Source organism: Boleophthalmus pectinirostris, unplaced genomic scaffold (assembly GCF_026225935.1).
Source record: "Boleophthalmus pectinirostris isolate CB_2022bp ecotype Guang Dong unplaced genomic scaffold, ASM2622593v1 HiC_scaffold_5, whole genome shotgun sequence".
NCBI lineage: Eukaryota > Metazoa > Chordata > Actinopteri > Gobiiformes > Gobiidae > Boleophthalmus > Boleophthalmus pectinirostris.
Window position 1 is genome coordinate 32,496,092 of NW_026571404.1, and position 26,290 is coordinate 32,522,381.

General features: G+C 37.8%; 2 protein-coding genes across 5 annotated transcripts in view; both read right to left on the reverse strand.

Annotated features, from left to right (window-relative positions):
* parga (poly (ADP-ribose) glycohydrolase a) overlaps window positions 1-3,083 on the reverse strand; it is a 51,126-nt gene extending 48,043 nt beyond the window's left edge. Inside the window, exons 1-6 of one of the 4 annotated variants that reach the window (XM_020923698.2) lie at window positions 2,931-3,083; window positions 2,454-2,524; window positions 1,809-2,333; window positions 1,589-1,721; window positions 281-403; window positions 116-196 (exon numbers count right to left, since the gene is read on the reverse strand). In XM_020923698.2, the coding sequence (XP_020779357.1) occupies window positions 116-196; window positions 281-403; window positions 1,589-1,721; window positions 1,809-2,333; window positions 2,454-2,470 (879 nt within the window). In that variant the 5' untranslated portion in view covers window positions 2,471-2,524; window positions 2,931-3,083. Of the gene's footprint in view, window positions 1-115; window positions 197-280; window positions 404-1,588; window positions 1,722-1,808; window positions 2,349-2,453; window positions 2,525-2,930 lie in introns of all 4 variants that reach the window. The other 3 variants (XM_055162540.1, XM_055162541.1, XM_055162542.1) reach the window with 3 other exon arrangements.
* Window positions 3,084-3,287: 204 nt separating this feature from the next.
* The window catches only part of myofl (myoferlin like), a 36,805-nt gene continuing 13,802 nt past the window's right edge, over window positions 3,288-26,290 (reverse strand). The window contains 37 exon segments of the mRNA XM_055162403.1: window positions 3,288-3,526; window positions 3,606-3,753; window positions 4,170-4,279; window positions 4,348-4,532; window positions 5,243-5,342; window positions 5,417-5,558; window positions 6,380-6,475; window positions 6,560-6,648; window positions 6,731-6,870; window positions 7,256-7,404; window positions 7,819-7,989; window positions 8,081-8,172; window positions 8,849-9,004; window positions 10,741-10,869; window positions 11,814-11,912; window positions 11,984-11,998; window positions 12,511-12,581; window positions 12,645-12,807; window positions 13,392-13,553; window positions 13,691-13,792; window positions 14,864-15,022; window positions 15,633-15,814; window positions 16,350-16,375; window positions 16,377-16,425; window positions 17,050-17,137; window positions 19,423-19,587; window positions 19,720-19,859; window positions 19,948-20,050; window positions 20,294-20,408; window positions 20,922-21,085; window positions 21,609-21,740; window positions 21,937-22,092; window positions 23,009-23,204; window positions 24,366-24,472; window positions 24,549-24,673; window positions 24,811-24,988; window positions 25,405-25,518. Coding sequence (XP_055018378.1) covers window positions 3,488-3,526; window positions 3,606-3,753; window positions 4,170-4,279; window positions 4,348-4,532; window positions 5,243-5,342; window positions 5,417-5,558; window positions 6,380-6,475; window positions 6,560-6,648; window positions 6,731-6,870; window positions 7,256-7,404; window positions 7,819-7,989; window positions 8,081-8,172; window positions 8,849-9,004; window positions 10,741-10,869; window positions 11,814-11,912; window positions 11,984-11,998; window positions 12,511-12,581; window positions 12,645-12,807; window positions 13,392-13,553; window positions 13,691-13,792; window positions 14,864-15,022; window positions 15,633-15,814; window positions 16,350-16,375; window positions 16,377-16,425; window positions 17,050-17,137; window positions 19,423-19,587; window positions 19,720-19,859; window positions 19,948-20,050; window positions 20,294-20,408; window positions 20,922-21,085; window positions 21,609-21,740; window positions 21,937-22,092; window positions 23,009-23,204; window positions 24,366-24,472; window positions 24,549-24,673; window positions 24,811-24,988; window positions 25,405-25,518 — 4,557 coding nt within the window. The 3' untranslated portion in view covers window positions 3,288-3,487.

Sequence of the window (26,290 nt, forward strand, 5' to 3'; positions counted from 1 at the left end):
AAGCTGCATTTGCAAATGAAAACAATGTGTACTGTATTTACACCCTAATACAAACTTCTGCCTCAACATGTGCAAAGAAAATAAGGGAAAATAAGCAGTACTTTGTTCCACTTACCCTCACATCTAGGCTGCTTTTGAACCCTCCACGCAGGGCAGTGTGAATCAGCTCCCATCGGCTCTGGACTCCTCCTCCATCCTGTAACAACAACACAATACTCACTGTCTAATGTTTCATGCATCAAATGATCAAACTCAGCATAGTATTCAGTATAGTTCCAACCTCAGTCTCCATAGGAAACAGGTTTTTGTCGGAGCAGGGCATCTTCACAGACACGTCGTCCCAGCTGTCCTTGAACTTGGTGGGGAAAGGGACAGGAAGTTCACCTTCTTTAAGCAGATCTGTCTGTACAAAGAGCAAAAGTGCAAAAATGAAATGCAATATAATGGTGGTAGTAAGGGCTTATGAAACATGAAACTAATTCAAAGGGCTTATTTTACGCAAATTTTTTTTAATGTTATAATTAGGGCTGGGCAAAAATATTTTTTTTTTAATCACGATTAATCGCGATTAATCGCATGTTATACACAAAACCAATTAATGAATTAAAAAGTAGCGTATAGTGCTCTTTTATTGAAAATGTAAATGAAAGAGACATACATCTGTTGTGCAAACAGCATTTCTTTCACAGGGGAATCCTCAGAGCCTTCAAGGTATTCAGGGAAGGCTCAAGAAAAAATATTTAATGGACGTTTGTACTACTAATATATTTATTGAATATTTTTTATGCTGTGAGTAATAAACAATACACTAGTAATAATTTCTAGATCAGTGTTATAAACTTGGACTGATATTTCTTAGGAAACAAAGGGTTAATATAATGGAATGGAAATGGACCAATCACATTTTTTCTTCCAATGGTATCTGGGTAAATCAGTTACTCCAACACTGAACTAAAGAAACAAGCTCAGCTCAGCGCGCACAGCTGGTCCAGAGCCGGTGCCCGCGGCTGAACCCGCGGCTGAGACCGCGGCCGGAGTCGGAGCCCGCGGCCGAACTCGCGGCCGGAGCCCGCAGCCGAACTCGCGGCCGGAGCCGCGACGGTAGTCGGAGCCTGCGGCCGAACCCTCGGCCGGGCCCGCGGCTCGTGGAGGCTTGGGCACGTTGCATCTCACGTGGTCAGAAAAAAGTGAAAAAAGTGTAACGAAAAGACGTAAAACTTAAAGAAACGCTCGCGGTGGACTTTTTCAAAATAAAAGCCAGTGAGAAACAGACGTTTACAATAAAATAAATAAATAAATAATAAAAACTGCGTTAACGGCGTTAAAATAATTGTCGGCGTTAATGACTTATTTAGTTAACGCAAAGTTAACGCGTTAACGTGCCCGGCCCTGGTTATAATACATGTTTAACACACAAACCCTGTATTAGGCCGTGTTCTTCTCTCAAGCACACTGTGGTAATACAGAAAGTGCTCCACAGTTTGTTTGTTTTTTAACTCCATGTACATTCACGAGAATAATTGCAATAGCAATAGCAATGCAAACTAAAAATAGCTCATATATTTACATATAAGGCATGCATGCTTACCCTGATGGTGATGGTGTGGTTGGGCACTACCTTCAGGTGAGACAGAGGAGGAGCGCACTGAGGCATTCTGTTCAGCTCATCTATAGGAGTCCCCTGCCATCCTCGGTCCATATTATGCAGAGCAAAGGCTATACTAAACAATCACAAGAGAATCTAATTCAAATCAGGTTTGTTTTGTTTTGTTTCTCTGGTGCAAAAAGTGAAACTGATTTATACAAACCTGTCTGCCTGGCATAGGAATTGAGCTGACCCAGTTGATCCAGTGTGCACTGGTATCTGTGACTGGTCTGTTCCCATTGAAACAAGGCCTTCTCTTTCTTTGGCTAAACTTGGACACTCAGACCCGTCTGAACAAGCACTGCCTGCATGAGGCCCATCTGTGGAGCTGTGCAGGGTTCTACACCCCGGGCTGTCTGGACTCAGCATCTCCACATCATTAGGCGTTCTCACACCTTTTAAAGGACTACTACTAAGACACAAGGTGAGTTTGGGGTTTGGTGAGTGGCCCACAGAGCAGCTGCTGGCACCAGGCTGGGGCACAGGTGAACTGGCACTTGTTGCTCTCTGTCCTTTAGGACAAGTCTGACTTCTGCTGCAAGACTGAGAATGACCACATGCTACATCATTCTGTACGCAAGCTGTTACCAAGTCATTTGGAGAGTCCATGAGTCCCTCTTTTACAACTGTTAGGCTTGTGTTTGGGATTGTATGGTTTACAATGTCTGTTTTGGCGTCAGCGGTGACACTGAAATAGAAACAACTGTTATATTCCGGTCAGTGATAACAGCAGAGCTTACAACAATAGCATGTATCCATAATATATGTTTTGCTTTTGTTTTTTAAATCTATAAATACACGTGCTCACCTTGTGTGAGGATCCATCCTTTCTTCTTTATTGACTAATCAAAGATGTTTTCTATGGGTTTCTACAGGTTTCTACATAAAGAGAAATGCATCTAGTTAACGTAGACGTTGTAAAAAACAAATATGTACGTCACAGTAAAAGAATGGAAAAGGCTATATTTTATGCTAACGCAGTAACATAGGGTCTCTTTATCATTATGTCACTCAGAAATTCTTGTAAACAATAAGCTAGCTACTGTAAATAGCTTTGAACATTGCAATTCTGCAATTTACTTTACGCTGTTCGCCATGTCAAATGAATAAACTGGCCGTATAAAAGGTTTCACAATCTGTGGTCCAGGACAGGAGGTCCAGGACAGGAGGTTTCAAGAACAGTCATCTGTAGCTAGCATATTTGGATGTAAAGGTTAGCGTTGGGTAGCTAGCTTATCCACAAAACATCTACACTCAGCCCGCAGGGAGAAAGATGTGGACTTACAAGCATACCGCTCACTGTGAGACTTCTTGGGGAGTATTTGACATGTTTTATTATAATCCGTTATTTCTACAGACAGGATAACGCCGCATTTTCCACCGTTCTGTTATTGCTTTACTTCCATCTGGTTTGCAGCTGCAGTACAGTACGGGGAATCCCCTAGCCAATCAGATCAGCGCTTTACTGAGAAGAGGCGGGACCAAGTGTTCGTATCCAGGCAACGCAGCCGTAAAGTCGTTTATAGTCGTGTCCCATTTAAAGAGACAGTAAAGAGTAAAATGACAGTGCTAATTGTATAAATATTAAATAGTAACATATGTTAAATAAAACATAGCTTTTTGATAATAAATATATACCAAATACATTGTTTACATAATTTATTGTATTCATTATTAAAACAACAACATACATAGAAAAATAATGAAAGTGCTAATGTTACATTGACAAGCTAAATACTGATTTGGTAAAGTATAAAGTTGTTAAAAGCATCCAGTGGTAAAGACTATAGTTGCTGGCAGATTTCTGAAGTCATATTACATATATTTTTGGGTTTGTTTTTTTTAAGAGAAAGGTTTTACAATCTTCATGGAGATGTAATTCTGTGAACATAAAGAGATAGGTTAGAATTACGTTTAAGAAAAATAATTATTTAGGCCATTTAATATAATAGTTATTTACAGGTAGGGAGTAGAACAGGATCCCTAGGAACAGGATCACCAGCAGAAGGATAACTCCTATGATGAAAACCCATTTGAAACGCCGCCACACTATAAACCTCATGGTCTTGCAAGGGCTGGTAAACCAGAAGAAGGATGTGTCTGGACGACTGCAAAATGAAATAGTGTCATACATAAAGGTCAATAACAATATCATGTTACTCTGACATTTGAATCAGTCTGTTAGTACTGGTAGTAGCAGCAGCTGCAGAGTAGTAGTATAATAGTACTAGTAGTAATAGTAGCAACAGCAGAAGTGACTGTAGTCATATCGTAGTACTAATAGTAGCAGTGATAGTAGGTTGAAGTAAGACCAGTCATAGTATTATCAGGGGTAGCAGTAGTAATACTAGACTGAGTAGTAGTAATAGTAGTAGTGGTAGTAGTAGTAGTAGTAGTAGTAGTAGTAGTAGTAGTAGTAGTAGTAGTAGTAGTAGTAGTAGTAGTACCAGTAGCAGTTAAAATGGTAGCACCAGTTCTCGTAATAGTAGCTGTAATAGTTGAAATAACATTGAATGGCTCTTACTTGGGTGACTCTAGTCTGGGATTCATGTTGGGCTCATCTCTACCTTTCCCAGCTGGTCTTTCCATCATTTCCTTCTCTTCCACTATCTCCAAAGTCATCTCTACTTTACCCTGAAGAAATACAATCTTTTTATTATGAACTGTACATTTACTACAGCATTGTATTGTTATAAACATACTCCAAGAGAAAGTTTTCCATCCTGCTCGATGGTACAGGGCCACCAGCCACGCACAGACTTTTGGGAGAATAGAGAGTTTGGGGTGGAAACAGAAGTAGCCTTTCCTCCAGGCAACATGTGAAGACTGCATTTTTCTGGAGTTTTGGATGGTGGGATTAGATTTAGAAGATCCAACTCAATGGAACCTATGGAAAATATAGGAAAAGTTAAAAATAAAAGTATTAAAGAAAATATATGGCATTCAAAGATTTAATTAAAAGGCGAGTCACTGAAGGTGAATTGGAAATAATCTAGAAAAATATAATTACTCTGTTACATTTACTCATTTACCTTTATTTGAGTACATTTTTAAAGAAATAATACTTTTCAGGGTACGTTTCTAGCAGCATTACTCATACTTGAGTAATATTTTATTGAAGCAACAGTACTAAGTTTACAAGTGACAAAAGCATTATGTTGATATGAAATGATTTGAATATTTGTGTTTCTTACACTGCTCAGATATAATTTAGTTTTTCTCATCTTTATGTATATCCTTTGAAAATACCAGATTTTTTTTGCATTAACAGTCTTTAAGTGACTCTAACTTGAGTAGTAGTTTTTGATCCACTACATCTACTTGAGTAATATTATTTTGAAGTAACATTACAATTACTTGAGTACATTTTTTGGCTACTCTACCCACCATATGAATATGAAACTTATTCTGTTGTACATATACATAAATACGTAAATACACAAATATAGAAAAATATATAACATTTTCTGATAGCTGTTATAAGGGAAGAGAGCAAATTGAACAAAACAAAAATAAAAATAAAAAAAATTAAATTTACTTTAGTTGAGAGTGAATGTAGACCACAAGTTAAAATAACGAATCATACAGTATCATTACCCAAGTAGTCATCCAGAGAGAATTTGTCATTGTCCCAAATTTGAACAGTGAGTTTAGGTGGGATTCTGAATTCCGTTTTGTCAAGATTCCAAAAGTGCTCCTACAAAATAAAACACAATACAACTTTTAGGATCAAACTGATTTACACACAGTTGTCAGCATGGCAACGCTTACTTTTCTTGACACCACACATAGCTGTTCTGCGGGGAGATAATCGAACCCAAAGACGAATCTCCAGTTAAAGTTGCCATCACCGTCCAAGGACCTATAGTGGACATCTGTCTTCTGCTTGTCGTCCTCCATCCCTGGCATCCAACTATACCAGAACAGCATTAAGTTCACAGGTACACTATATAACGTTTTGGTGGGGGGTCTGTCACCTGCTTGTTTCTATGGATATGTCATTGCTCTGCCTGGAATGTTCTACAGGATGACATTAAACAGCTCTACCCTTTACACTTACACTCACCATTTAGTTAAAAATCAAACAGCTAAACAGGGCCATGAACACTCATATTGATCACAGGCTCCTGAAAATCTGTTGTTTAAATCCATTTAGTGTTATTTCTTGAGTTTTCAGACAATATTAAAACTTTTTGACAGTGTTTGAAAGTGTGTGCACTTGGTCTAAAGGGTAACAGCTGAACATTGATTCCACCATAAAGAAACATGTAGAACACCCTCAGCATGATCAGTTGTGTCTAGAATTTGAGGAAAAGATCAGCACTTTATATAACTCTTTGGGAGATTTTTTTTAAAAGAATATCCAAACATATGATCCACAAATGTTGAACCTTATCATTATTTGTTAGTGATCAGCTCCACGAACCATATTATAATGGCACAGTTTTCTGAAGCTAAAATGTATTTCGCTGTTGTATATTTGAACTTTGTGCTAGTTTTTGTTTTATGTGGACAGTAGTTACAGAGATGTTAACCATAAACCAGGTCAACAAATCTGCAATCTGACAAAAAACGTAAATTCCACCACAAAAATCTGACCTGCCCTCAACAGCTTACAGAGTACAGCTGTTGAGGGCATCTGTACTTCCCCTGCAAAGTATTAACATAAAACTATAAAAAACAAAGTATTAACATAAAACTATAGTGTTAATAAGATATGTAAATGAGTATTACCCTTTAACATAGATGTCGCTCATGTTTTCTCCTGTGATGCTAGTTTCATCCAGAATGACCTCAGTGGTGTTCCAAATCACAGCGCGCAAATAATATCTGTTTTCAGATTTAGAAGTTGTTAGGTTAATTGTTTCACCGAGTGAGTTATGTTTGAATAAATATATCATGAGTGTGTATTACTTTTTGGCTTTGCGTGGCGTGATGTCAAAAGGAGGCCCTGGCAAACCAAGACTTTTAGGAAATATGTCCACCCACATCTGTATTTTACCCTGTAAATAAAATATATATATATATATTAGACTTTTATTAAATTTAATTCAGGGTTTTTTGTGTATACTTATGTTTTTGTACCTGTGAGAGGTTGGGTTGGTGAGAGCTGTGCAGGTTCCTAGTTTCCACATGCTCTGGCACTAAGCCCTGTTGTCTGAGCACATGAAGGGCAAGTCTTTCTCTTGGTGGCCCCAGATGGGAGTGGATAACAGTGTTGGCCTCTGTAAAAGAAAATGACAAAATAGAACTGACTGCAATAGGCCATGTGTACAGAGAAATTAATTAAAATGCCTATGACAGGTTACATAATCATTCTACACATATTTTGTCTCAACTATAACTATAGTTCATGGACTTTGGATGGATTTTGCTTTTATAAACTACAAAACTCACCACAAATGACAGGAAATCACAATAATGAGGTAAATAACACTATATATAAAATGTATAAAGTATTCATATATTTTATTCTTATTGACATGAAGTAGTTTTTTATTCCTAAAATGCTTGACACTGATTTTAATGCCCCAAAGTATTCTGTATAAATAAGCAGAAATACATGTAATATAACATAAATAATCATGGTATCGAAGTGAAACAGCTCACCAAACTCTTGCAGGGTATAGTGTGCTCCAGCAAAGGTCATTGATGTCCCATCTGCGTCTACAGTGGGAGCAGTCACCCCTCTTATCTTTGCCACATTCTGGAGAATCTGAGACGGCTTCAGCTGGTCTCTCCATTGATTGACTCCCGAGCTGAAATTGAAATTGGATAAGGTAGAAAATGTGTTACCATTTGAATCCCAAATCAATGAACTTTGATTAGAAGAAGGAGTATTACAAAATTAGCAAAAATCATCCCTCTAATGGAATAGTGCACATCGCATCAGGTTTGTGAAGTTTGAGTGTATTGTTTTGAATCATGTTTTTATATTTATGGAAAATTGTCATGTTGGAGCATGGGTGACGTAGGCTTATAAACTGAAAATTTGACAGAATCTTACTGCTAACTATAAAGAGGGTTTGAAATGTGCATGGATGTCATCTAAAACTCTTAAGGCATGTTTATGATGTTAAAATATGGGAGAACGCTTCAAAACGTTGATTTTGTATAATACTCACTCTTTAAGAACATTTGACATAAATAGGCTCAGGTCTTGATATACTCACATACAGTAGGTTTCAGGCAGACCACAGGAAGGCCGAAACCGTGACAGAAGCCGGTTTTCTAAATCTATAACAGTTTCACCGACTTTTTCATCTCTGCTCAGTAAGTCAAAGTCATAAACAGCAATCTTCAGGTCCTTATCTTGTGGCAGAAAGCAGGACATCTCGATCATCCTAATTGAAAAGTTTATTTTTAGAGTTATTCAAAATAGCATAGTATAGTGTTTTTGTAGCATTTTAAGTGAATATATGAACTACAGCTCACCTCCCAAACTCAGGATTAAGCGTGTTTGGTTTGTAGTGATCTCTGTCATCCACTGTTTTCCTGCCCAAACTTATCTTTAGGTATGGATCACACTGAAATACAAATATGGATAGCTAATAAACAAGTATAGGATATAATATTAATCTATATACTGTACATTATAAATTGAAGGCGCACTTTGTCACTTTTCTGTTGGAAATGTTATTGATACTTTACAGCTGATGTTATCAACATAGCTGCTTGATCCCATGGAGACAGATACATTTAATGCTATAATATGCAATGTTCTATCTAGGAAAAGCAAAAAAATCTCTATAAAGACAAGCTGGTGAAGATTTATATTTAATGCCTTACATACATGTAGGCAAAGCAATAATATCACCATGGAGACAAGTAGGTGACCTTCAATCCATGCAAAAAGTTATGTTGTGCACCTTTAACTGAAGATATTAAACCATAGATTGTATACATAAATGGACAATGCTAAAACGCTAAACGCTAAAACCCGCAGTTCCATATAGGAAGTGAGCATGGAACCCCTTCCAGCTCCATCGACTCTGGCTCCAATTCACTTTATACTGACAAAACATTGCCCCATTGTCAGGCTCATCATTTTGGTCTGAAAATGTAACCATATGATTCCAGTGTTTTTATTTTCAGCCTCAGTGAGCTTCATTTGACTGGAGCTGGAGTCACACTCCAGTGTAGTGTAGTGTTAGTCCACTTCTTTACTATCTACTTCTTCTATACAGTCTAGGTTAAACCCACCATGCCGTTGGTGTCTTTGGGCTGTAGGTCTGTGCAGCGGACCACGTAGATTCTGACCAGGCATTCTTGAGGAGAACTTTCAGGAAGTTCTCGGAACTGGCGAGGAGGAGAGGGCACCCTGGGGTCATCAGGGAGAGGGTAGATCTTGAAGGAGCCCTGTAGTACAACAAAGACAATGTAATATCCTTACATCTTAATTTAGAGCAATTACTGAACTGTTGTAGATTTGGCAAATATTAAGCTATTTTCTCATCAGAGTTATAATATAGTTTCCTAATCGAAAACATTTCTAAAGTAGTGATTTGTTTCATTCACACATGTTTAACACACTTACCCTGCATATCTGAGTTCTTCAGCTCAGTTCTTTCTCTCAAAAAGAAAAATTTGTTCCACCATGTGATGTCATGTCGTAATACAGGAAATGCTCCACTGTGTTTTAAACTCCATATTCTTTCACTATAATAATTTGGATGATTTCAGCCCAGGAATTACCAATTTCTACTAAACAAAAGGTAAAATGTAGCTGTTAACTTGAAGATTAGTGCTTCATGACATCACAAGATGGAACAGAGCATTCTGAGCTTTGGAGATGTAGACAGACTAATAATAAAAGATTACTCAAACATGTGTGGCTTAAGGCTCACAAGAGTCAATTTTGTGTAATATATATATATATATATTATGGTGGTGGACATCGCAATACCAAGCGATGGTAATATCAGGAAAAAGGAACACGAGAAGCTAGAGAAATACCAGGGGCTCAAGGAAGAGCTGGAGAGAGCCTGGAAAGTAAAGGCATCAGTGGTGCCTGTGGTGATCGGAGCACTCGGGGCTGTAACCCCCAAACTGGAAGAGATAATGGAACAGATACCAGGAAAAACAATGGACATCTCAGTCCAGAAAAGTGCAGTACTGGGAACAGCAAAGATACTGCGCAGAACTCTCAAGCTCCCAGGCCTCTGGTAGAGGACCCGAGCTGAATGAGGGTGAGAGAGACCTACCACCGTGGAAGGTGAGAAACACATTTTTTTTTTTTTTTTTATATATATATATATTTATATATATTATATATATACATATATATATATGTGACATTTAGCACTTTTAAGAAGACTTGCTTTATCGTTTACATTCAAGAATGGAAATTATAGAAATGCTTACTTTACTACCTGGTATAATACATATTTTAAAATATTTACAAATTCTAAAATGGTCAAGGATTGCATCTAAAAATACATATGTATAATTATGTTGTCTTTTGAATGGGGCTCTACGTAACTCTTTGTCCAGTGGTACTACACTACAGTACTATTACTACTGATCCTTATTGTCCACCAGAGGGCAGACAAAGCACACTAAAAGAACTGAAAGGACCACACATGCTAAGCTCTAGTCAAAAACTCCTGGTTATAGCATCTTTTAAAGGTCTTATCGTTCCACAAAATGAATTCTTGTGAGCTTTAGGCCATGTTATAATGCTGTTACCTCACACATGTTTGAGTAATACTGCATTAATAATCTGTCTACATCTCCAAAGCTCACAACCACCTTGCGATGTCATGAAGAGATAGCTCTTAAGTTAACAGCTGCCTTTTACCTTTTGTTCAGTAGAGGTGGGTAATTCCAGGGCTGAAATCATTCAAATGACTCTAGTGAACGTGTATGGCGTTTAAAAACACAGTGGAGAACTCCCTGTATTACCACATGACACCACAAGGCGGAAAAGAGTGTTTCTTGTTTGAGAGAAGAACTCAACCTAAATATACAGGCTTTGTGTGTTAAAGATATGAATGAAACAAAACACATCTCTGGATATGTCTGTGATGGGGAAACAACATTATAACTTAGATCAGAAAATAGTGTAACATGGGGACTTTAAATTGTAAACTTACCTTAAATTCTCCAACCACAGATGGATCCTCCTCTTCATCGTCAGTTTTGCCTCGTTGTAGTTTGAAAGTGGTACAGAAATCGGTGAGATTCTGAAACTCGGCCACTTCCTCCAGCTCGCGGTCATACACCTGGAGCCACAGAAAGTTCAGAACAGATATTTGAAGGTTAATATATTTGTGATTTCATGTTTATATTTAAAAGTCACTGCTTCAATCATAATAGAGTGTGCTACTTTTTATTTATATTCTATATGTGGCATATACTACTTGCTTAATGGGCCCATATTATGATATTTTCTAATCTATGTTATAATAGTGTTTCCTCATCAAAGACATACCTGGAGCTGTGTTTTGTTTTATTCACATGTTTAATACACAAATCCTACTTATTTAGGCTGTGTTCTCAAACATAAAACACTCTGTCCCACTGTGTGATGTCATGTGGCAATACAGAAAGCACTCATCATTTGGAAATGTGCAGTCCTGGAATTGCCAGTCTCTACTAACCAAAATGTAAAACATAGCTGTCAATTTGAAAACTACCGCTTCATGACATCACTTTTTGCTGTTTGCTATATTCCATATGTGTTGTTCATGTTTTGATGCCTTCAGTGAGAATCTACAATGTAAATAATCATGTAAATATAAATTTACATAAATGTAAAATTTGGACTGGTAGTGTAACTGTTGGAGGGTGTTGTTGCTTTGCTTTGCCTGGAATATTCCACAGCACCAACAGCACAGCACTAAGTATTATTATATTAAGTATTATCTATCTATCTTTACACAAACTTGTGTTTTTTTCTTGAATTTTCAGACTGTCTTTAAATTTTTTGTCAGTGTTTCCTAATATGTGCATTGTGTCGCCATGGTAACTCGTAAACATCCCACCATTATAGATACATGTAGAACACCCCCAATGTGATATCGCTGTTAAGTATCAATTGGAAATACACAATAATTACAATAATATTCAATAGCATTCTCTTCCATGATGTCAATTCAGGTGAAGTTTTTCAGTTTGGTTTAATGTAAGTCAGATACCACACTGCCCTGTTTGGACATGTCCTTACCTGCAGAGAATCATATCCTTTCTTAAGATAGGGCCCACATTTTTCCTGCTGTCCAACTGAGGCAAAGAACTTACTCCACCAATCCACTGTCTCTTCCTCCTGTGTCAAAATAATCATAGGTAATCATCATAGGTCCCCTCTGTTATTCTTATATCTAATAAAACTCTTACCTTTTCTTTTTGAAGCTATAAAAAAAGAAAAAATTGATTATTAAGAACACATATTATTCTTGTGGTTTTATGCTTTTGGTCAAGTTCTCAGTTTTGTTATTTCAAGGTGCACTATGTAAATTTTTGTTTGGGGGTCCATCACTTGCTTGTTTCTATAGATATGTCATTACTCTGCCTGGAATGTTCCACACTATGACATTAAACAGCTCTATTTTACATTTATTCAATTAGAGTCGCCTCTCAGAAATTGTAGCTTTGTCTGATTTGTCTCCATGAAAATAAAGGTTTAATACCATACTGTTAAACATTACTTCCAAGAATTAAAATCTCTACCACCAGAAAAGTTACACAATGCACCTTTAACTAGCAAAACTAAACAAATAGCATAATGTTTTGAAGGCTTGTAGCAACAACAACTCTTAGCCTACTGGTTAGATCTTTTGACTCGTCTTAATAAGTGGTCTCAGTGGTTTTATTGATGGTGAATCCAGAGTTTCTGAGGACCACATGAACGCAGTATTATTTACCTCAGTTTTCACAATAGGACTCTCTTCAATGTTAATAAGGACATCTCCACGGGAAGCAGCTATCATAGCCACTGCAAAAAATACACAGTAATTCAATAACTACTATAAAATATGTAGTCTTGTTTGCTTTGTACCTCGAGCTGCCATGACTTCATTGTTGACACGGTGGGGGTCACAGCGGAAATCCTCCAGGCAGTCAATAGTGCACTGACCGACAACAGGTTTCCTACCAAACGGACGGTGATCTATGACTTTCAGCACGATGGGCGGAGTGTACATGTCTTCTTTGGGCAGGAGCTAGCAGGGGACAAAAATATAACAAGATCTCAAACCATTATCTTATAAAGCATGGGAAAGCAAAGTTGTAATCCTATTCAAACGCTTGTATTTCCACATGTGCCAAAGATTAATTTAAGGTTTTCTATGGAACTTTTTTGGTGAAGGGCCTTCTTGTGTCCATGGAGATGTAATACTTTTTTCTTTCTGACTCTAGTGAGCATTAAGCCATGTTAGAATGTTGTTAAAAACATACCTGGAGTTGTGTTTTGTTTCATTCACATGTTTGATTAACCTTTTTCTTATTGCTGTCTATATCTCCCAAGTTCAAAATACTGTACTTTACTATACTCATCTACTTTTTACCTTTAGTTTAGAGTAAATTGGCAATTGGTAGATAAATTCCTATTCCTAATATGAAAAACTGCTCCAAATTTGCTCCAAGCCTCGAAAAGCTTCATTTGACTGGAGCCGAACACCATGTATGACGTCCCACTCCCTTAATCCACTTCTTTATACAGTATATGAGAAAGGACCACCTTAGAGCTGGAAGATTTTGTTGCAAGTTATAAATGATGTAATGAAAAAAATCCAAACACACATACCACTTTTAGCATCAACACTGATCCAGGAAAGTTTGGGTTCTTCTTGAAGTTCTTGATAACAGCAGTTTGTACAATTTCACCTCCACACTCCACTACCAGACTGGGAGAAGAGACTGTGGCCAGCTGGTAGGTCTTCATGTTCCTCAAACCCCAAGTCAAGACCTTACAACACAGAACAATAGAACTTAATAAACCCAAAACAAATGTGTTGTGTTGTGATGTCAACTGATACCCAGCTAGTAAAAACCATATCACAACTTGGTTTTGTCTAATTATTTCTAAAACATCTTTAACTGTACCTCGATGGCGGTGAGCTGCACCACAGGTCTGATCCCCTGTGGAACCATATACAGCGACTCCCCCCGACGGGCAGGAACCAGAGGCATATTGCTGTCATTTGTCTACAATGAACAGGAAAGATCTTCATTATGTGTTATTGCTTTTCTGGAGAGGGGTCTGTCACCTGTTTGTTTCTATGGAGATGTCATTGCTTTGCCTGGAATGTTCCACAGTATGACATTAAACAGTTCTACCTTACATGTATTCCCTTACAAGTTGTTTTATAGCTCCAAAATATCTGGAAAAACAGGCATTCTGACTGTGAGTGTTAGTCTCAATGAAGGTACAAAAATGCCATACTGTGAAACATTCCAGACAAAGCAATAACATCTCCATGGAGAAAAGCATATGACGGACCCTCCACCAGAAAAGTTACATAATGCACCTTTAAAAACACTGTTCCTGAAAGTTATAGTTTTTTAAAAACAAGAGAATATTTTATATTACACAAAACTGACTCTTGTGAGTTTTAAGCAATACTATAAAGTTGTTGTTCCTCAAAAAGATAGCTGTAGTTGTGTTTTATTTCATTCACACGTGTTTGCAAAATAATTCATAGTTACTACATCTCCAAAACTCAAACTGCTCTGTTACACTTTGTGATATCATGTATCGGTAGTTTTCAAGTTAATTGCTACTATTTAAATTTTGTTCAGTAGAGATCGGCAATTCCAGGGCTGAAATTATCCAAATGATTCAAGTGAAGGTGTAAGGAGTTTAAAAACAAAGGGACACATGACACATGATGGACAAGGTGGAATAGGTGTCTTTGAGAGAAGAAATCATCCTAAATATGCAGAGTTTGTGTGTTAAACATGTGTGAATGAAAGAAAACACAACTCCAGGTATGCTTGTGTTGAGGAAACAACATTATAACAGAGATAAGAAAATTCCGTAATATGTACCCTTGAGATAACTGCAAAACAACCACCATTCCTAGCATCTTAATTACTTTCCATCACAGTTATGCAACAACACTATGATGAAGGGCTGAAACATCACTACTGCAGACCTTTTTTCTTGTAACAACAAATAGCATGCAAATTTAACACTAAACTTGTAACTAAACTTGGACTTAGACCAAGACTAAAACAGGACCAGACCATCAGAACAAAATATCTACAATCCTGTACCGAGTCTTTGAGTAGGAGCTCTGCAGCCACCAGGACCTCTCCAGAGCTCCGTCCCTTCTTCACCACTGGAAACCACAGCAGCTTTGGAGCCACAGCCACAGCTGGGTTCAGCTTCACCACCGGGGGGCAGGTGCAGCGGCCCAAAGGCTCGTCTTTACCCTGGGAGAGAGAAAAGGATATTATGGTAAATGGTCAAACACATTCACACACCACTGTACACAGATACAGGGGACAAGGTGGGTTAAGTGTCTTGCCCAAGGATGTAACGGCTGCATTCATCTGTGGGAGCTGGAATCACACTACCAACCTGTGGGCCAGTGGATTTGACTGCCCAATAATGTCTCCTCGGAAACATACCTGGAGCTGTGTTTTGTTTCATTCACCCATGTTTGAGTAAACCCCTTTATTATTAGTCTGTCTACATGTATAAAGCTCAAAATGCTCTGTTCCACCTTGTGATGTCGTAGTTTTCAAGATACAACAGCTTTCTTTTACCTTCAGTTCAGTAGACATCACAATTCTTGTCCTGAAATCATCCAGTTGATTCAAGTAATCTGAATGGAGTTTAAAAACAGTGGAGCATTTCCTGTATTACCAGCATGACATCACAAGGTGGAACAGTGTGTTTTCTGTTTGAGAGAAAAACTCTGCTAAAAATGTAGAGTCTGTGTGTTAATGTGAGTGAAACAAAACATAACTCCAGGTATGTTTGTGATGAGGAAACAACACTATGATAGATTGAGAAAATGACATATATACATATACATACCACTTGGTCACTATCATACAGCTCCAGGACGACATCAGGGGGGTTGTGGGCCACAGACTGGGGGTCTCCGTAGATTTCGATGTCTTCAAAGATGAGTGTCTGGTCCCAGGTTGGGTTTAGAGTGGTTCTGATCACCTCTGTCGTCTTACTCACATGGAGGAATGACACGTGTGCATAGGGATCTGATAAGAAAACAATAAGCATTTAGCATTCAAGCTAACCTGTGTACTTTGGTGATTCTCAAATAGATTGTTAATAGCTAATTTCAGGCATTTATTTTTAGTTACACATTATAATAACATTGTGCTATAAACTGTTATATATTTCAAAATAAAATTAAACTGGGTCTCAAGCAGATAATAGGCTGGGTTCTAGCAGCTCAGATTGGTTTATGATTAATACAATTACATGTGAACCTGGGGTACCTGTGCCTAAACCTGCAGGTACAGACAAGCTTTAGTTATTCCCAGTATATGAACAGCATAAAGGAGAGACACTGAGTAATGATTAGCTGCTGGTTCTGGGGTTTAGGTAGTGACATTTGTAGATTGGTGTTTGGTTATTTTATACAAAGCAGAAAATTGTTATATTGACCCTAGCCTTCAATCTCATACTAGTAGTGTATGACATAAAATTGTAAAATGTTGTGAATGCAACCTACTAACTAATAACAAATGGATTTACCTTATGACTTCAAAAAAAATGAAATGATCATACCAGAAAAGCTGTCTTTATCCATGGCACAGATTCCTGGCTTGATACACGTACACTCTCAGATGATAGCGGTGGGAGGCTGCAAAACATTTGAACACACTTATATTAAAGGTCCCATATTATCATATTTTCTGATCTATATTAGAATGTTGTTTCCTCTTTGAAAAACCTACCTGGAGTTGTGTTTTTTTTCATTTACAGATGTTTAATGCACACATTTTTCATATTTAGTTTGAGTTCTTCTCTCAAACAACACTCCATTCCACATTGTGATGTCATGTGGTAATACAGGAAGTGCTTCAGTGTGTTTTTAAAATCAATTCACCTTCACTAGAATCATTTGGATAATTTCAGCTCTGAAAATGTCATCACTATAAAATAAAAGTTAAAAGGTAGCTGTTAACTTCAAAAGTACCGCTTCATGACATCACAAGGTGGAACAGAGCATTTTGAGCTTTGGAGATGTAGATTTGTTTGAATTAAACTAAACACATCTCTGGGTATGTTTTTGAGGAGGTAACAACATTATAACATGTCTTAAAGCTCACAAAAGACAGTTTGGTGTAATATGGGGCCTTTAAACAATGAATTTCCGTATCCCTTTTAATTAACTCTGTGATTACATGCTATTATTTTATCAGTCAGGAAATGTTTTAGGAGCAAACAGCTTTTAATCAAAACCAGGAATGTCGATTGCACTTACAGCTGAAGTGGCAGGAAACAGTGGGCGTGTTGGCACCAAAGGTCTTGGCACCATCAGTTTTGCTGGTCTTATCATCCACATCAACCCCCTGTAAACAGAGTGGGGCTTGGTATCATGAAAAAGCTCCCGAGATGATACATACCTCGATACATTAGGGATATCCAAATCTCTCGTTATGATATTTTTACGATATGTGTCTCATGGTACGACATCTATTGCGATATTTTATCAAGGCTAACAAAACTGTGGATATGCTACTTTTTTTTTTAAGACTTTGGTTCTGTCATAATACAAAGAAATGTCTATGTAATTCTCTTTTGATTCAGTACCATTCGATACGATATATTTAAAATTGATTCGGTACGGTTCAGTAAAAAACAAAGGCTAAATCATGGCTGTGATACTAAAAGTCTTTATTAAACCACTAAGTTTGTGCAAATTTACCATAATACAGGGGTCTCCAACCTCTTTCGTCTGGTGAGTTACCCTTACAAAACAAAAATGTCAAAGAGCTAATCATTTTAGAGCTCGCAAAAAATTTTGTAAATATAAGAGCCATAGATGGGGTACAATTTGATGCCTTTAAAACATTTCTACAACTATTATCCATTTATTGGTGCTCAAAGATAGGCGTCAGAATGATTTACAATGGTAACTGGCATTGAATCAAATACAATTTTAGTTATTCAGTGCAATACATATGATTCAGAAATCCTCTGGCGAGCTACTTGGGAGGGGGTGGAGAGCTACTCGTGGCTCCCAAGCTACAGGTTGGAGACCCCTGCCATAATATGAAAAAAGTCTGTTTTACTCAAAACCAAAAATGTATTGCAAAAAAGTTTCTTTTCTCCAAACAAGCAACACAACTGTAGCTCTTTCATACAGTCACAGAACGGTCTTCCTGAAGATGAAAACCAAGGCTCAAAAACAGCTCTGTTTAGCTGTGCATATGACTGAAAGGTTTTTGTTCTGCACTTTTCTCTCTTCTTTAATGTCTTACTCTCTCCTTATATTTATTTATTTATTTTATTTTATGATGATTATTTATGTCCTGACTCCTGATTTGTTTGCATTGTGATTTTTTGTATTTCTTATTCTGTAAAGCACTTTGAATTACTTTGTTTTTGAATTGTGTATAAACAAATAAACTTGCCTTGCCGTGCCCTCATAAATTTAGTAAAACAGACCAAAAAAATACTCTTGGCAATGTCGATACAGCAGGCCACGATGTCAATACTTACTTATACTACTACTTATACTTATATCACCAAATTAAACTAAATATCGATATTTCAATATTTTTGCACACGCTTAGAACAGAGTCTAGCAAATTCAACCCATTGGTCTATAGTTCTGATTTCTCAATAGATTAGTCATGTTAAAATGCAGAACTGTTAACTTTGAAATGCATTTCCTAACAACTGCTAGGGAGGGCATATGTTGGAAAATACTGGAAATGAGGATATGAGTCAGTGGGCATAATGAAACATGTTTGCTATGACTACCCCACTACATATTTCTCACCAATACAGCAGTGGCAATATTAGACATTATAATATTTTTCAATCAGTACTTTTTTCTGTTGTGTCTTCACCAATCACACGATAAAAACGTGACGGGCCACTCATTGAATCTTGTACCTTGTGTCTTACCCCAAAATCTGTCTTACCCCAGTACAGATATGTTGTATAGGCAGCTCTTGGGGTCAAATATGTCCACTGCATGCTGTCTGCATCTAATTATGAAGGGTTTTATTGTCTGATAATCAGGAAGTGTACATTAGCATGCTAGTTGTTGCCAGCTTCACCGTGGAAAAAAACTGCTCTAGCCTCTAAAAATTGTGAAAAGTGCTTATAATATGAATGTGGTAAAAAAAAAAAGTTATTCTTGAAATGTACATTAAGTGAGGCATAACTTTTTTAAGGCCTTTAAAGGTGCACTGTGTAAGTTTTTGGTTGAGGGTCCATCGAATGCTTGTTTCTATGCATGTCATTGCTCTGCCTGGAGTGTTCCACAATAAGACATTAAATATCTTTATTTTTTACATTTATGAAATTATAGGCTGTTTTATTGCTAAAACATAAGTAGAAAAACATTCTGACTATGAGTGGGGTTGCCTCTTCACAGATCTGACCTGTAACTTGGTCTGGTTTGGTCTACATGAAGATAGAAAGGTTTAATGCCATTCTGTGAAACATTCCAGACAATAGCAATAAATATCTCTGTGGAGAAAAGCTTTTGGCGTCTCCACCAGAAAAGTTACACAGTGTAGCTTTAACAAGCCCTGATTTTCCCATTTGCAACACCCAGCTGTATGTCAACTCCTCACTATACTTAGATGTGTAATTAATATTTGGATGTGCAGGTACTCACTAGCGCCCCCTCTAGTTTGAAGATGGCAGAGGCCCCAGTGCGATCAGACGGAACCATTTTCCTCCTCCAGCGGCGCCGGCGGAAAATATCAGCAGAGCGTTCCTTCCTGTGAAACTTCCAGCCAATCAAAGACGAGTATTCCCATCCTTCCCCCGGATCTCTCCTCTGTAACAAATAATGCAACTTTAAAGGTCCTACATTAAGCAAAACTGACTCTTGTGAGCTTCAAGCCATGTAATAATGTTGCTACCTTCCCCTTTTGTTCGATTATGCATATTATCTGCATATAAACTTTACCTCTGCAATGGCCACTTTATCAGAGATCTTCTTTCTTCTTCGGACAAGTCTTCTCCGGCGATGTACGTGGTACATCTTTTCGGCAGCGACCCAGGATTTGGGCTTATCATCGGGAGGGATAGTGACTCCGTATTCCCAACCTGGAATTTTAAGTAAATTTATATACCAACTAATAGATATACTGTATGACAAATGTAATTAAAGTCTTTCATTCCAAAATAGTCTCACCTTTCTCATCCACAGCCCGGTTGGTGTCAAAGGTCCACTCATCTTCCCAGGACCATCCAGGTGGGCACTCAAACTCTCTGAAGCTTTGGGCTTTTTCTCCATTCTATATTAAATATGTAATAGTACATACTTTCAAGTAACTATTGTACAAAACATCTATATTTTTAAAAGTACACATGCTTCTTATTTCACTTATTTTACTGGTATTTTTAATGGTGGCAGGATACTGTACAAACACTGTGACTGCTACATCGCATGTGTCTTGTTATCTTTCCTGAGCTATTTGAAATATTATCCCTTACAGTAATTGTTTGTGTGTGCATGCCACTGTGTATTATCCTCATACCACATCTGTGAATGGCTCTGCGGCAGGTTTCCATTCTCCTCCAGGAAAACGTGTCTCATTCTCAAAAACTTCGTCTGTAAACTCTGTGTGTCCCGCGTCCGCTTCTGTCAGTAAACTGGACAGAGGAAGGGGGGAGTCAGACTATTAAAAGATAGATGTCAAAGTTTAAGGTGGGGAATGTAGGCAGTTAGTCAGAAAAGATAAAGGAAGGGGTGTGACCTTCCAGTAAAATACTTTTTCCCTTGTGTATTGTTTGTGTTAGTCAGGGGAACTCAGCAGTTCAAGGGTCAAAAGTCAAAATGCTCTGTTCCACCTTGTGATGTCATGTAGTGGTAGTTTTCAAGTTAAAGCTACTACTAACAGTTTTTACTTTTTATTCAGTACAGATTGGTAATTCTAGGACTGAAATTATGTGAAGGTGTGTGAGTTTAAAACACAGTGGAGCACTTCCTATATTACCAGATGACATCACAAGGTGGAAGAGAGTGTTTGCTGGCTGAGAGAAGAACTAGCATTATTAGAGAGAAAACAGCATTATATGGCCCTTTCAAGAACTGAAACCATAACATAATGTACATTTCACCTAAATTTAAACAGAAAAAGAGGTTGTATTACAGAGTGAACATACCATCTCTCTGGGTCAACAAACCAGTCGTCCTCCCACTCCCAGTCCACAGGAGGCAAGAAGCGCTCTTGTTTCAGTTTCACCTTGCCCGTCACATCCGAGAATTTATGGCGCCCAACAAGTCCTGTGGTTCCCCATTTTCCAATCACCTTGGCTTGGTTCTCATACTGCAATGAGAGAGAGAGATAAGATTATGTAACTTTTCTAGTGGAGCGTCTGTCAAATGCTTTTCTCCATGGAAGTATTACTGCTTTGTCTGGAATGTTTCACAGTATGGTACTAAACCTTTATCTTCATGGAGATCAGACCAAGTTACAGGTCAGATCAGTGGAGAGGCAACCCCGCTCACAGTCAGAATGTCTGTTTTTTTCAGGTATTTTGAGCTATAAAACCACCTGTAATTTAATAAATGTAAGGTAGAGCTGTTTAATGTCATACTGTGGGACAGTCCAAGCAGAGAAATGGCATATCCATAGAAACAAGCTGGTGACGGACTCCCAATGAAAAAGTTACATAGTGCATCTTTAATAAAAAAATTTTTTAAATAGTCCATTATTGTCAAATTGAGAACCTTGAAGTTATTGAAATGTACAGAGAATGTTGCTATATGGATTAACACTTTATACTATTGCCATATATTGTGCTATTGACCTATAAGAGCTTTGGATATGAATAGGAAATGCACATTACCAGTTCAGCATAGACACTGAAGTTCCCCTCTGAGTAGCTGTTGAACTTCTCCTCATGGACTGAAAGGCCGAGCCACATGTTGAGACGCACTTGGACTGGGATCTTCAGGCCCTTGTTTTTATCCATGGGGTACTGAACAACAAGAGTAAATGTTAGTGTGACCATTGGTTGACCTGCGATTGTTTTTTTTTTTTGTTTTTTTTGGGGGGGTTTTTTTAGTCAGCTAACAATTTTAATGGTTGCTGCAAAAAAGTATTTCTCTTCAAGATCATTTTGATGTGACCAATATTATTTTAGTATTTCTGTGGAATTAGAGAGTAAAAAGTACCTGCATGAAGATAGTCTGGGTTCTACCACAGTATTTGCCACACGCTTGTTCACTGAAGCTGGAGTACAAAACTTGATTGGCTGGGATTCTTGAATAGGCCACTCTCTTCTCTCCTCTTAACATCCATATGATGACATCAGGCAGGCTGCTCTGGGGCTGTAGAATCATAAGTCAAAAGTTTAAGTTTGATAATTATAGTGTCTATGACAGTTTGAACTATCCATTTTACTAAAACACAGTTAAGATCATTATAGTTAAGATTTGACTAAAGATTAAATTAAAATTTTACTATCCTACCAGATTAAGTAAACATTTGAGAATTATTGAGGGGTTATTAAACTTCTTTGGGATATTAATTGTTAATGCATAAATAGCATATAGCTCCCCAAGTTACCTCAAATGTTTGTTGTTGTTTTTTTATGCTATATATGCCAAAAACAACATATTAAAATGCTATATAAGTTTCAGTTTCATTTTTGGAGCTCTGAGTCCCCTCCTCCCTTTTCTCTGTGCTAAGTCACTCCCCCTTCAGAGCACCATCACAACACATTCAGCAACCATCCCACTAATAAAACTACAGCATATCTGTTTCTGAAGTTGTAGTGTATTGTTTTGTATACTACATTTGTATAGTATACTACAATATGGAAATCAATTCTGGGCGGACACTATTGTACAAATAGTGCCCGGGAGAGATCACTAGATTACTCAAACATGCATGGGTGACATAAGAATAAGGTTATAACATATTAGAAAGCTCAAAAAAGCTGATTTTGTATAATAGTCCCTCTTCAAAAGGTGCACTATGTAACATTTCGGTGGAGATGTTACTGCTCTAACATTGTATGACATTTAAACAGATCTACCTTAGATGTATTCAATTACAGGTGGTTTTATTGCTCTAAAATGACTAGAAAAACAGACTTTCAAACTGTGAGTAACTTGGTCTGGTTTGGTCTCCATGTAGAAAAACAGGTGGCGGACCCTGCACCAGAAAAGTGACACAGCACACCTTTACAAGAAGCACTAGCTCTTTTAAACACAGTGAACATTTAGTCTTTAAATCCTGGACCTCTTCCGCCAGTTGTTTGATTCGGTCCAGCCAGTCTTCTATGTCACTGATGGTGGCCTTGATATCAGTGGCCTCCTCCCTCATGTGAACTGCAGCTTGCTTCATGTTCTCCAGAGCAGTGTCGCGCAAGCTTTTCAGATGCAAATCCAACTCAGTCAGATTGGGCTGTCCCTTCATCAACGGGAACTGGACACTGCTAGAAAAACATGCAAAATAATGTTCATACAAGTCTGATTAAACATGTTGTGCATTTCATTTATCAATTAATGTAGACGCCCCAGCTTTTTTAAGATGATGCACTGCTACAAATCTTTGTACATATTTAATTTTGATATAAAAATACAATTAAGTTTCATAGATTATAGTATGTATTGTTGGAATAATAACAATGTAATAACTACAGATAGGCCAATATGGATATTTGGGCCACTACTTTATCTTACGTTGTAGCAATAATGTTCACATTTTAAGACAGTAAAAATCAGAAATAGTGCCTTTAATAATAGAGCATATATACTGGGCAACACTGATACCGATATATCCCCCATCCCTGGTAATATTATGTCAATTGTGCAGTACAATATATCCTTACAAGGGATGCACAGATTCAGCTTTTTCTGTTCCGATACAATACTTTGGTTTTAAGCATTTGCTATTACTCCTTATCAAATAATATTAGGGCACAGACTGAAAATATAATGTATTTCCTTTAAACACAATAGGTGAATGTTAAAAAAAAGATCCAAAATAGTTTTATAACTGTTACGCATCATTTAAAGTAACTGCAGAACAGCTTTGAAAAAATATTCTGAGGTGTTCTGAGGAAACATTGTACAATAAATCAAACAAATTTATGGACCAAAATAGATATTGGCAGAACAGATATTTTGGGACTGATATCTGTTCTATTAACAACCAATATTGGCACTGATATTCTTTACCAGTACCATACCAGGGTTAAGGAACTAGCTATGAACATCTGAGTTGTTACAGGCTTTTCACACCAAATGTGGTTGCAAATTTGGCAGAAGACCTTCCAGATGAAACACTATGAGCGAATTAATCATTTGTCACCAACCGAAACAAAAGAGCAAAGTAAGAGTGATACATTTCCTATTCATCTGTTCATTTTGTATTCACTGGTGTGATGCTGCAGGACACAGAGGAGGGACACTTTTGGCTTTTCCACAGGATCTGCTGACCCTACCTGACCAGTCCTCATGTTAAACTACACTGAGACCTTTGACTGAGACACAAAGGCCACTGAGAAGCATAGTGTAAATGTTGCTGCAGCAAAACTTGAATTTCCCTTCGGAAATCTTCCTCAGTATTGTATCGGTGCATCCCTAATCCTTACCTAAGATCCTCAATCAAGTGGTCAATCAGTTTAAGCCAAATCTCTGCCAGGCGTGTCTCAGGTACTTTAGCCAGGACAGCTGTCTTCAGAGATGTGAGATGGGACTCCTAAAATCACATTAGACACTTTATTTATTAGTGAAAATATGAATAGATTGTCATTTGCTTTGGGAATGATTCTCACCAGTCTGTCTGCGATGTAGAGGAGCAGGTTCACTGAGTCTAGACGGTGGCTGATGTCTTCCCAGTATGACGTCAGGATCACCACTGGCTTTGTGTCGGCCCATGGGAGGTAATAGTAGTGATTACCTGTGGCGCACAACATAAATATACAGCCAGTCACTAAACCACTAGCTGTGAGTAAGTATCAGCCAAGCCTACACCTGGACTGTGAGAGAACAATGTCACATGATGATGATAATAATAATGCATGTGTTTTTCATTACCATCAAAAACTGCAAAGCTGTACTGTGTGGTGGAGGCCAGTGGTTTGCAGGTGGAGTCCAGCTTGTTGCCATAGTTTCCAATGCTCACTTCAAACTGGATGGGCTCTCCGGGTTCTTGGAGCATGCACGCACTGTGAAAGGTGGCACATAGAGAGAACCGCCTTCTGCGCTGGTATTTCTGAAAACATGAAGGCAGACATGACCAATGACTTTCACCTATGGTCATGACCTCTGGGCAGTGACCAAAAGGACAAGACAAGAAAGATACAAGCGGTCAGAATGAGTTTCCTCCACAAGGTGGCTAGGTGCTCCCTTAGAGATAAAGGAAGGAGCTCATCCAGACAGGAGGAGCTCGTAATAGAGCCACTGCTCCTCCACGTATAGAGGAGCAGCTGAGGGGAGTACATATGTCCCTGATGAGGTGCTCTGGGCATATCCCACTGGGGGAAGATACAGAACAAGCTGGAGAGACTATCTCTGCCAACAACCCTTCTCTATATCAACCAAAATTAATCAAATTATGCCCATGCCTTTGCGCAACCTATTATCTAATTATTTAATTTCCTGAACATTTCTCTTGAAAACAGTGCTTACCTGAGCGACCAGAATGTCATCGCTGCAGACGTTCTCCACAGCCTTCTCCACCTTTGCATCCAGCTGTGTGGACAACTCTACCAGGATTCTGCCTCTGTAGGCCACACCTTCTCCCTGCAACAAAAGGAGAACAAACAGTAATATTCACATAGTAATTCGCTGAGCAGAGATGGATCAAAAAAAGCAAGCTTATTCTTATTCTTAAAATAAAAAGACTAAAAAAATATTATTACAATAAAAACCCAAGAAAGAAAATGCTCTAATGCTGCACTTAAGTAAGAATAACGTCACTTCAAAATAATCTTACTCAGTATTACTTACAAAGAACTGGTTCAACAAATTACTTAAGTAAGACTGAAAAGGAATTTGGGAAAACTATTACTCAAGTTTTGATACTAAGGAATAAGCTTGATACAGTATGATTCAGATACCGCAGTGATAATAAAAAAAATGCACAATATAATGTGATAAATCATAGTATTTTCTTTTATATTCCTATGTGCTGTTATATCTGTGTAATCCCTCAGTGGTCCAGGGAGGTTCCATAGTGGTCCATTGGCATATACTAGTCTATGTACTCTTATACTTGTTCTGATACAGCTCAAGATCATTTTAAAACTATTCAGGAAACGTTCATTTCTGTCCTGTGAATGTGACTTTTTTTGTATCAATGCCTGCGCAAATGAGTATCTAGTTTGGTTACTAGTTTAAAGGTGCACTATGTAACTTTTTGGTTGGGGGTCTGTCACCTGCTTGTTTATATGGATATGCCATTGCTCTGCCCGGAATGTTCCACAGTATGACTTTAAAGAGCTCTACTTTACATTTATTCCACAACAGGTGGCTTACTTCTCAAAAATATCAAGAAAAACAGGTACTATAACTC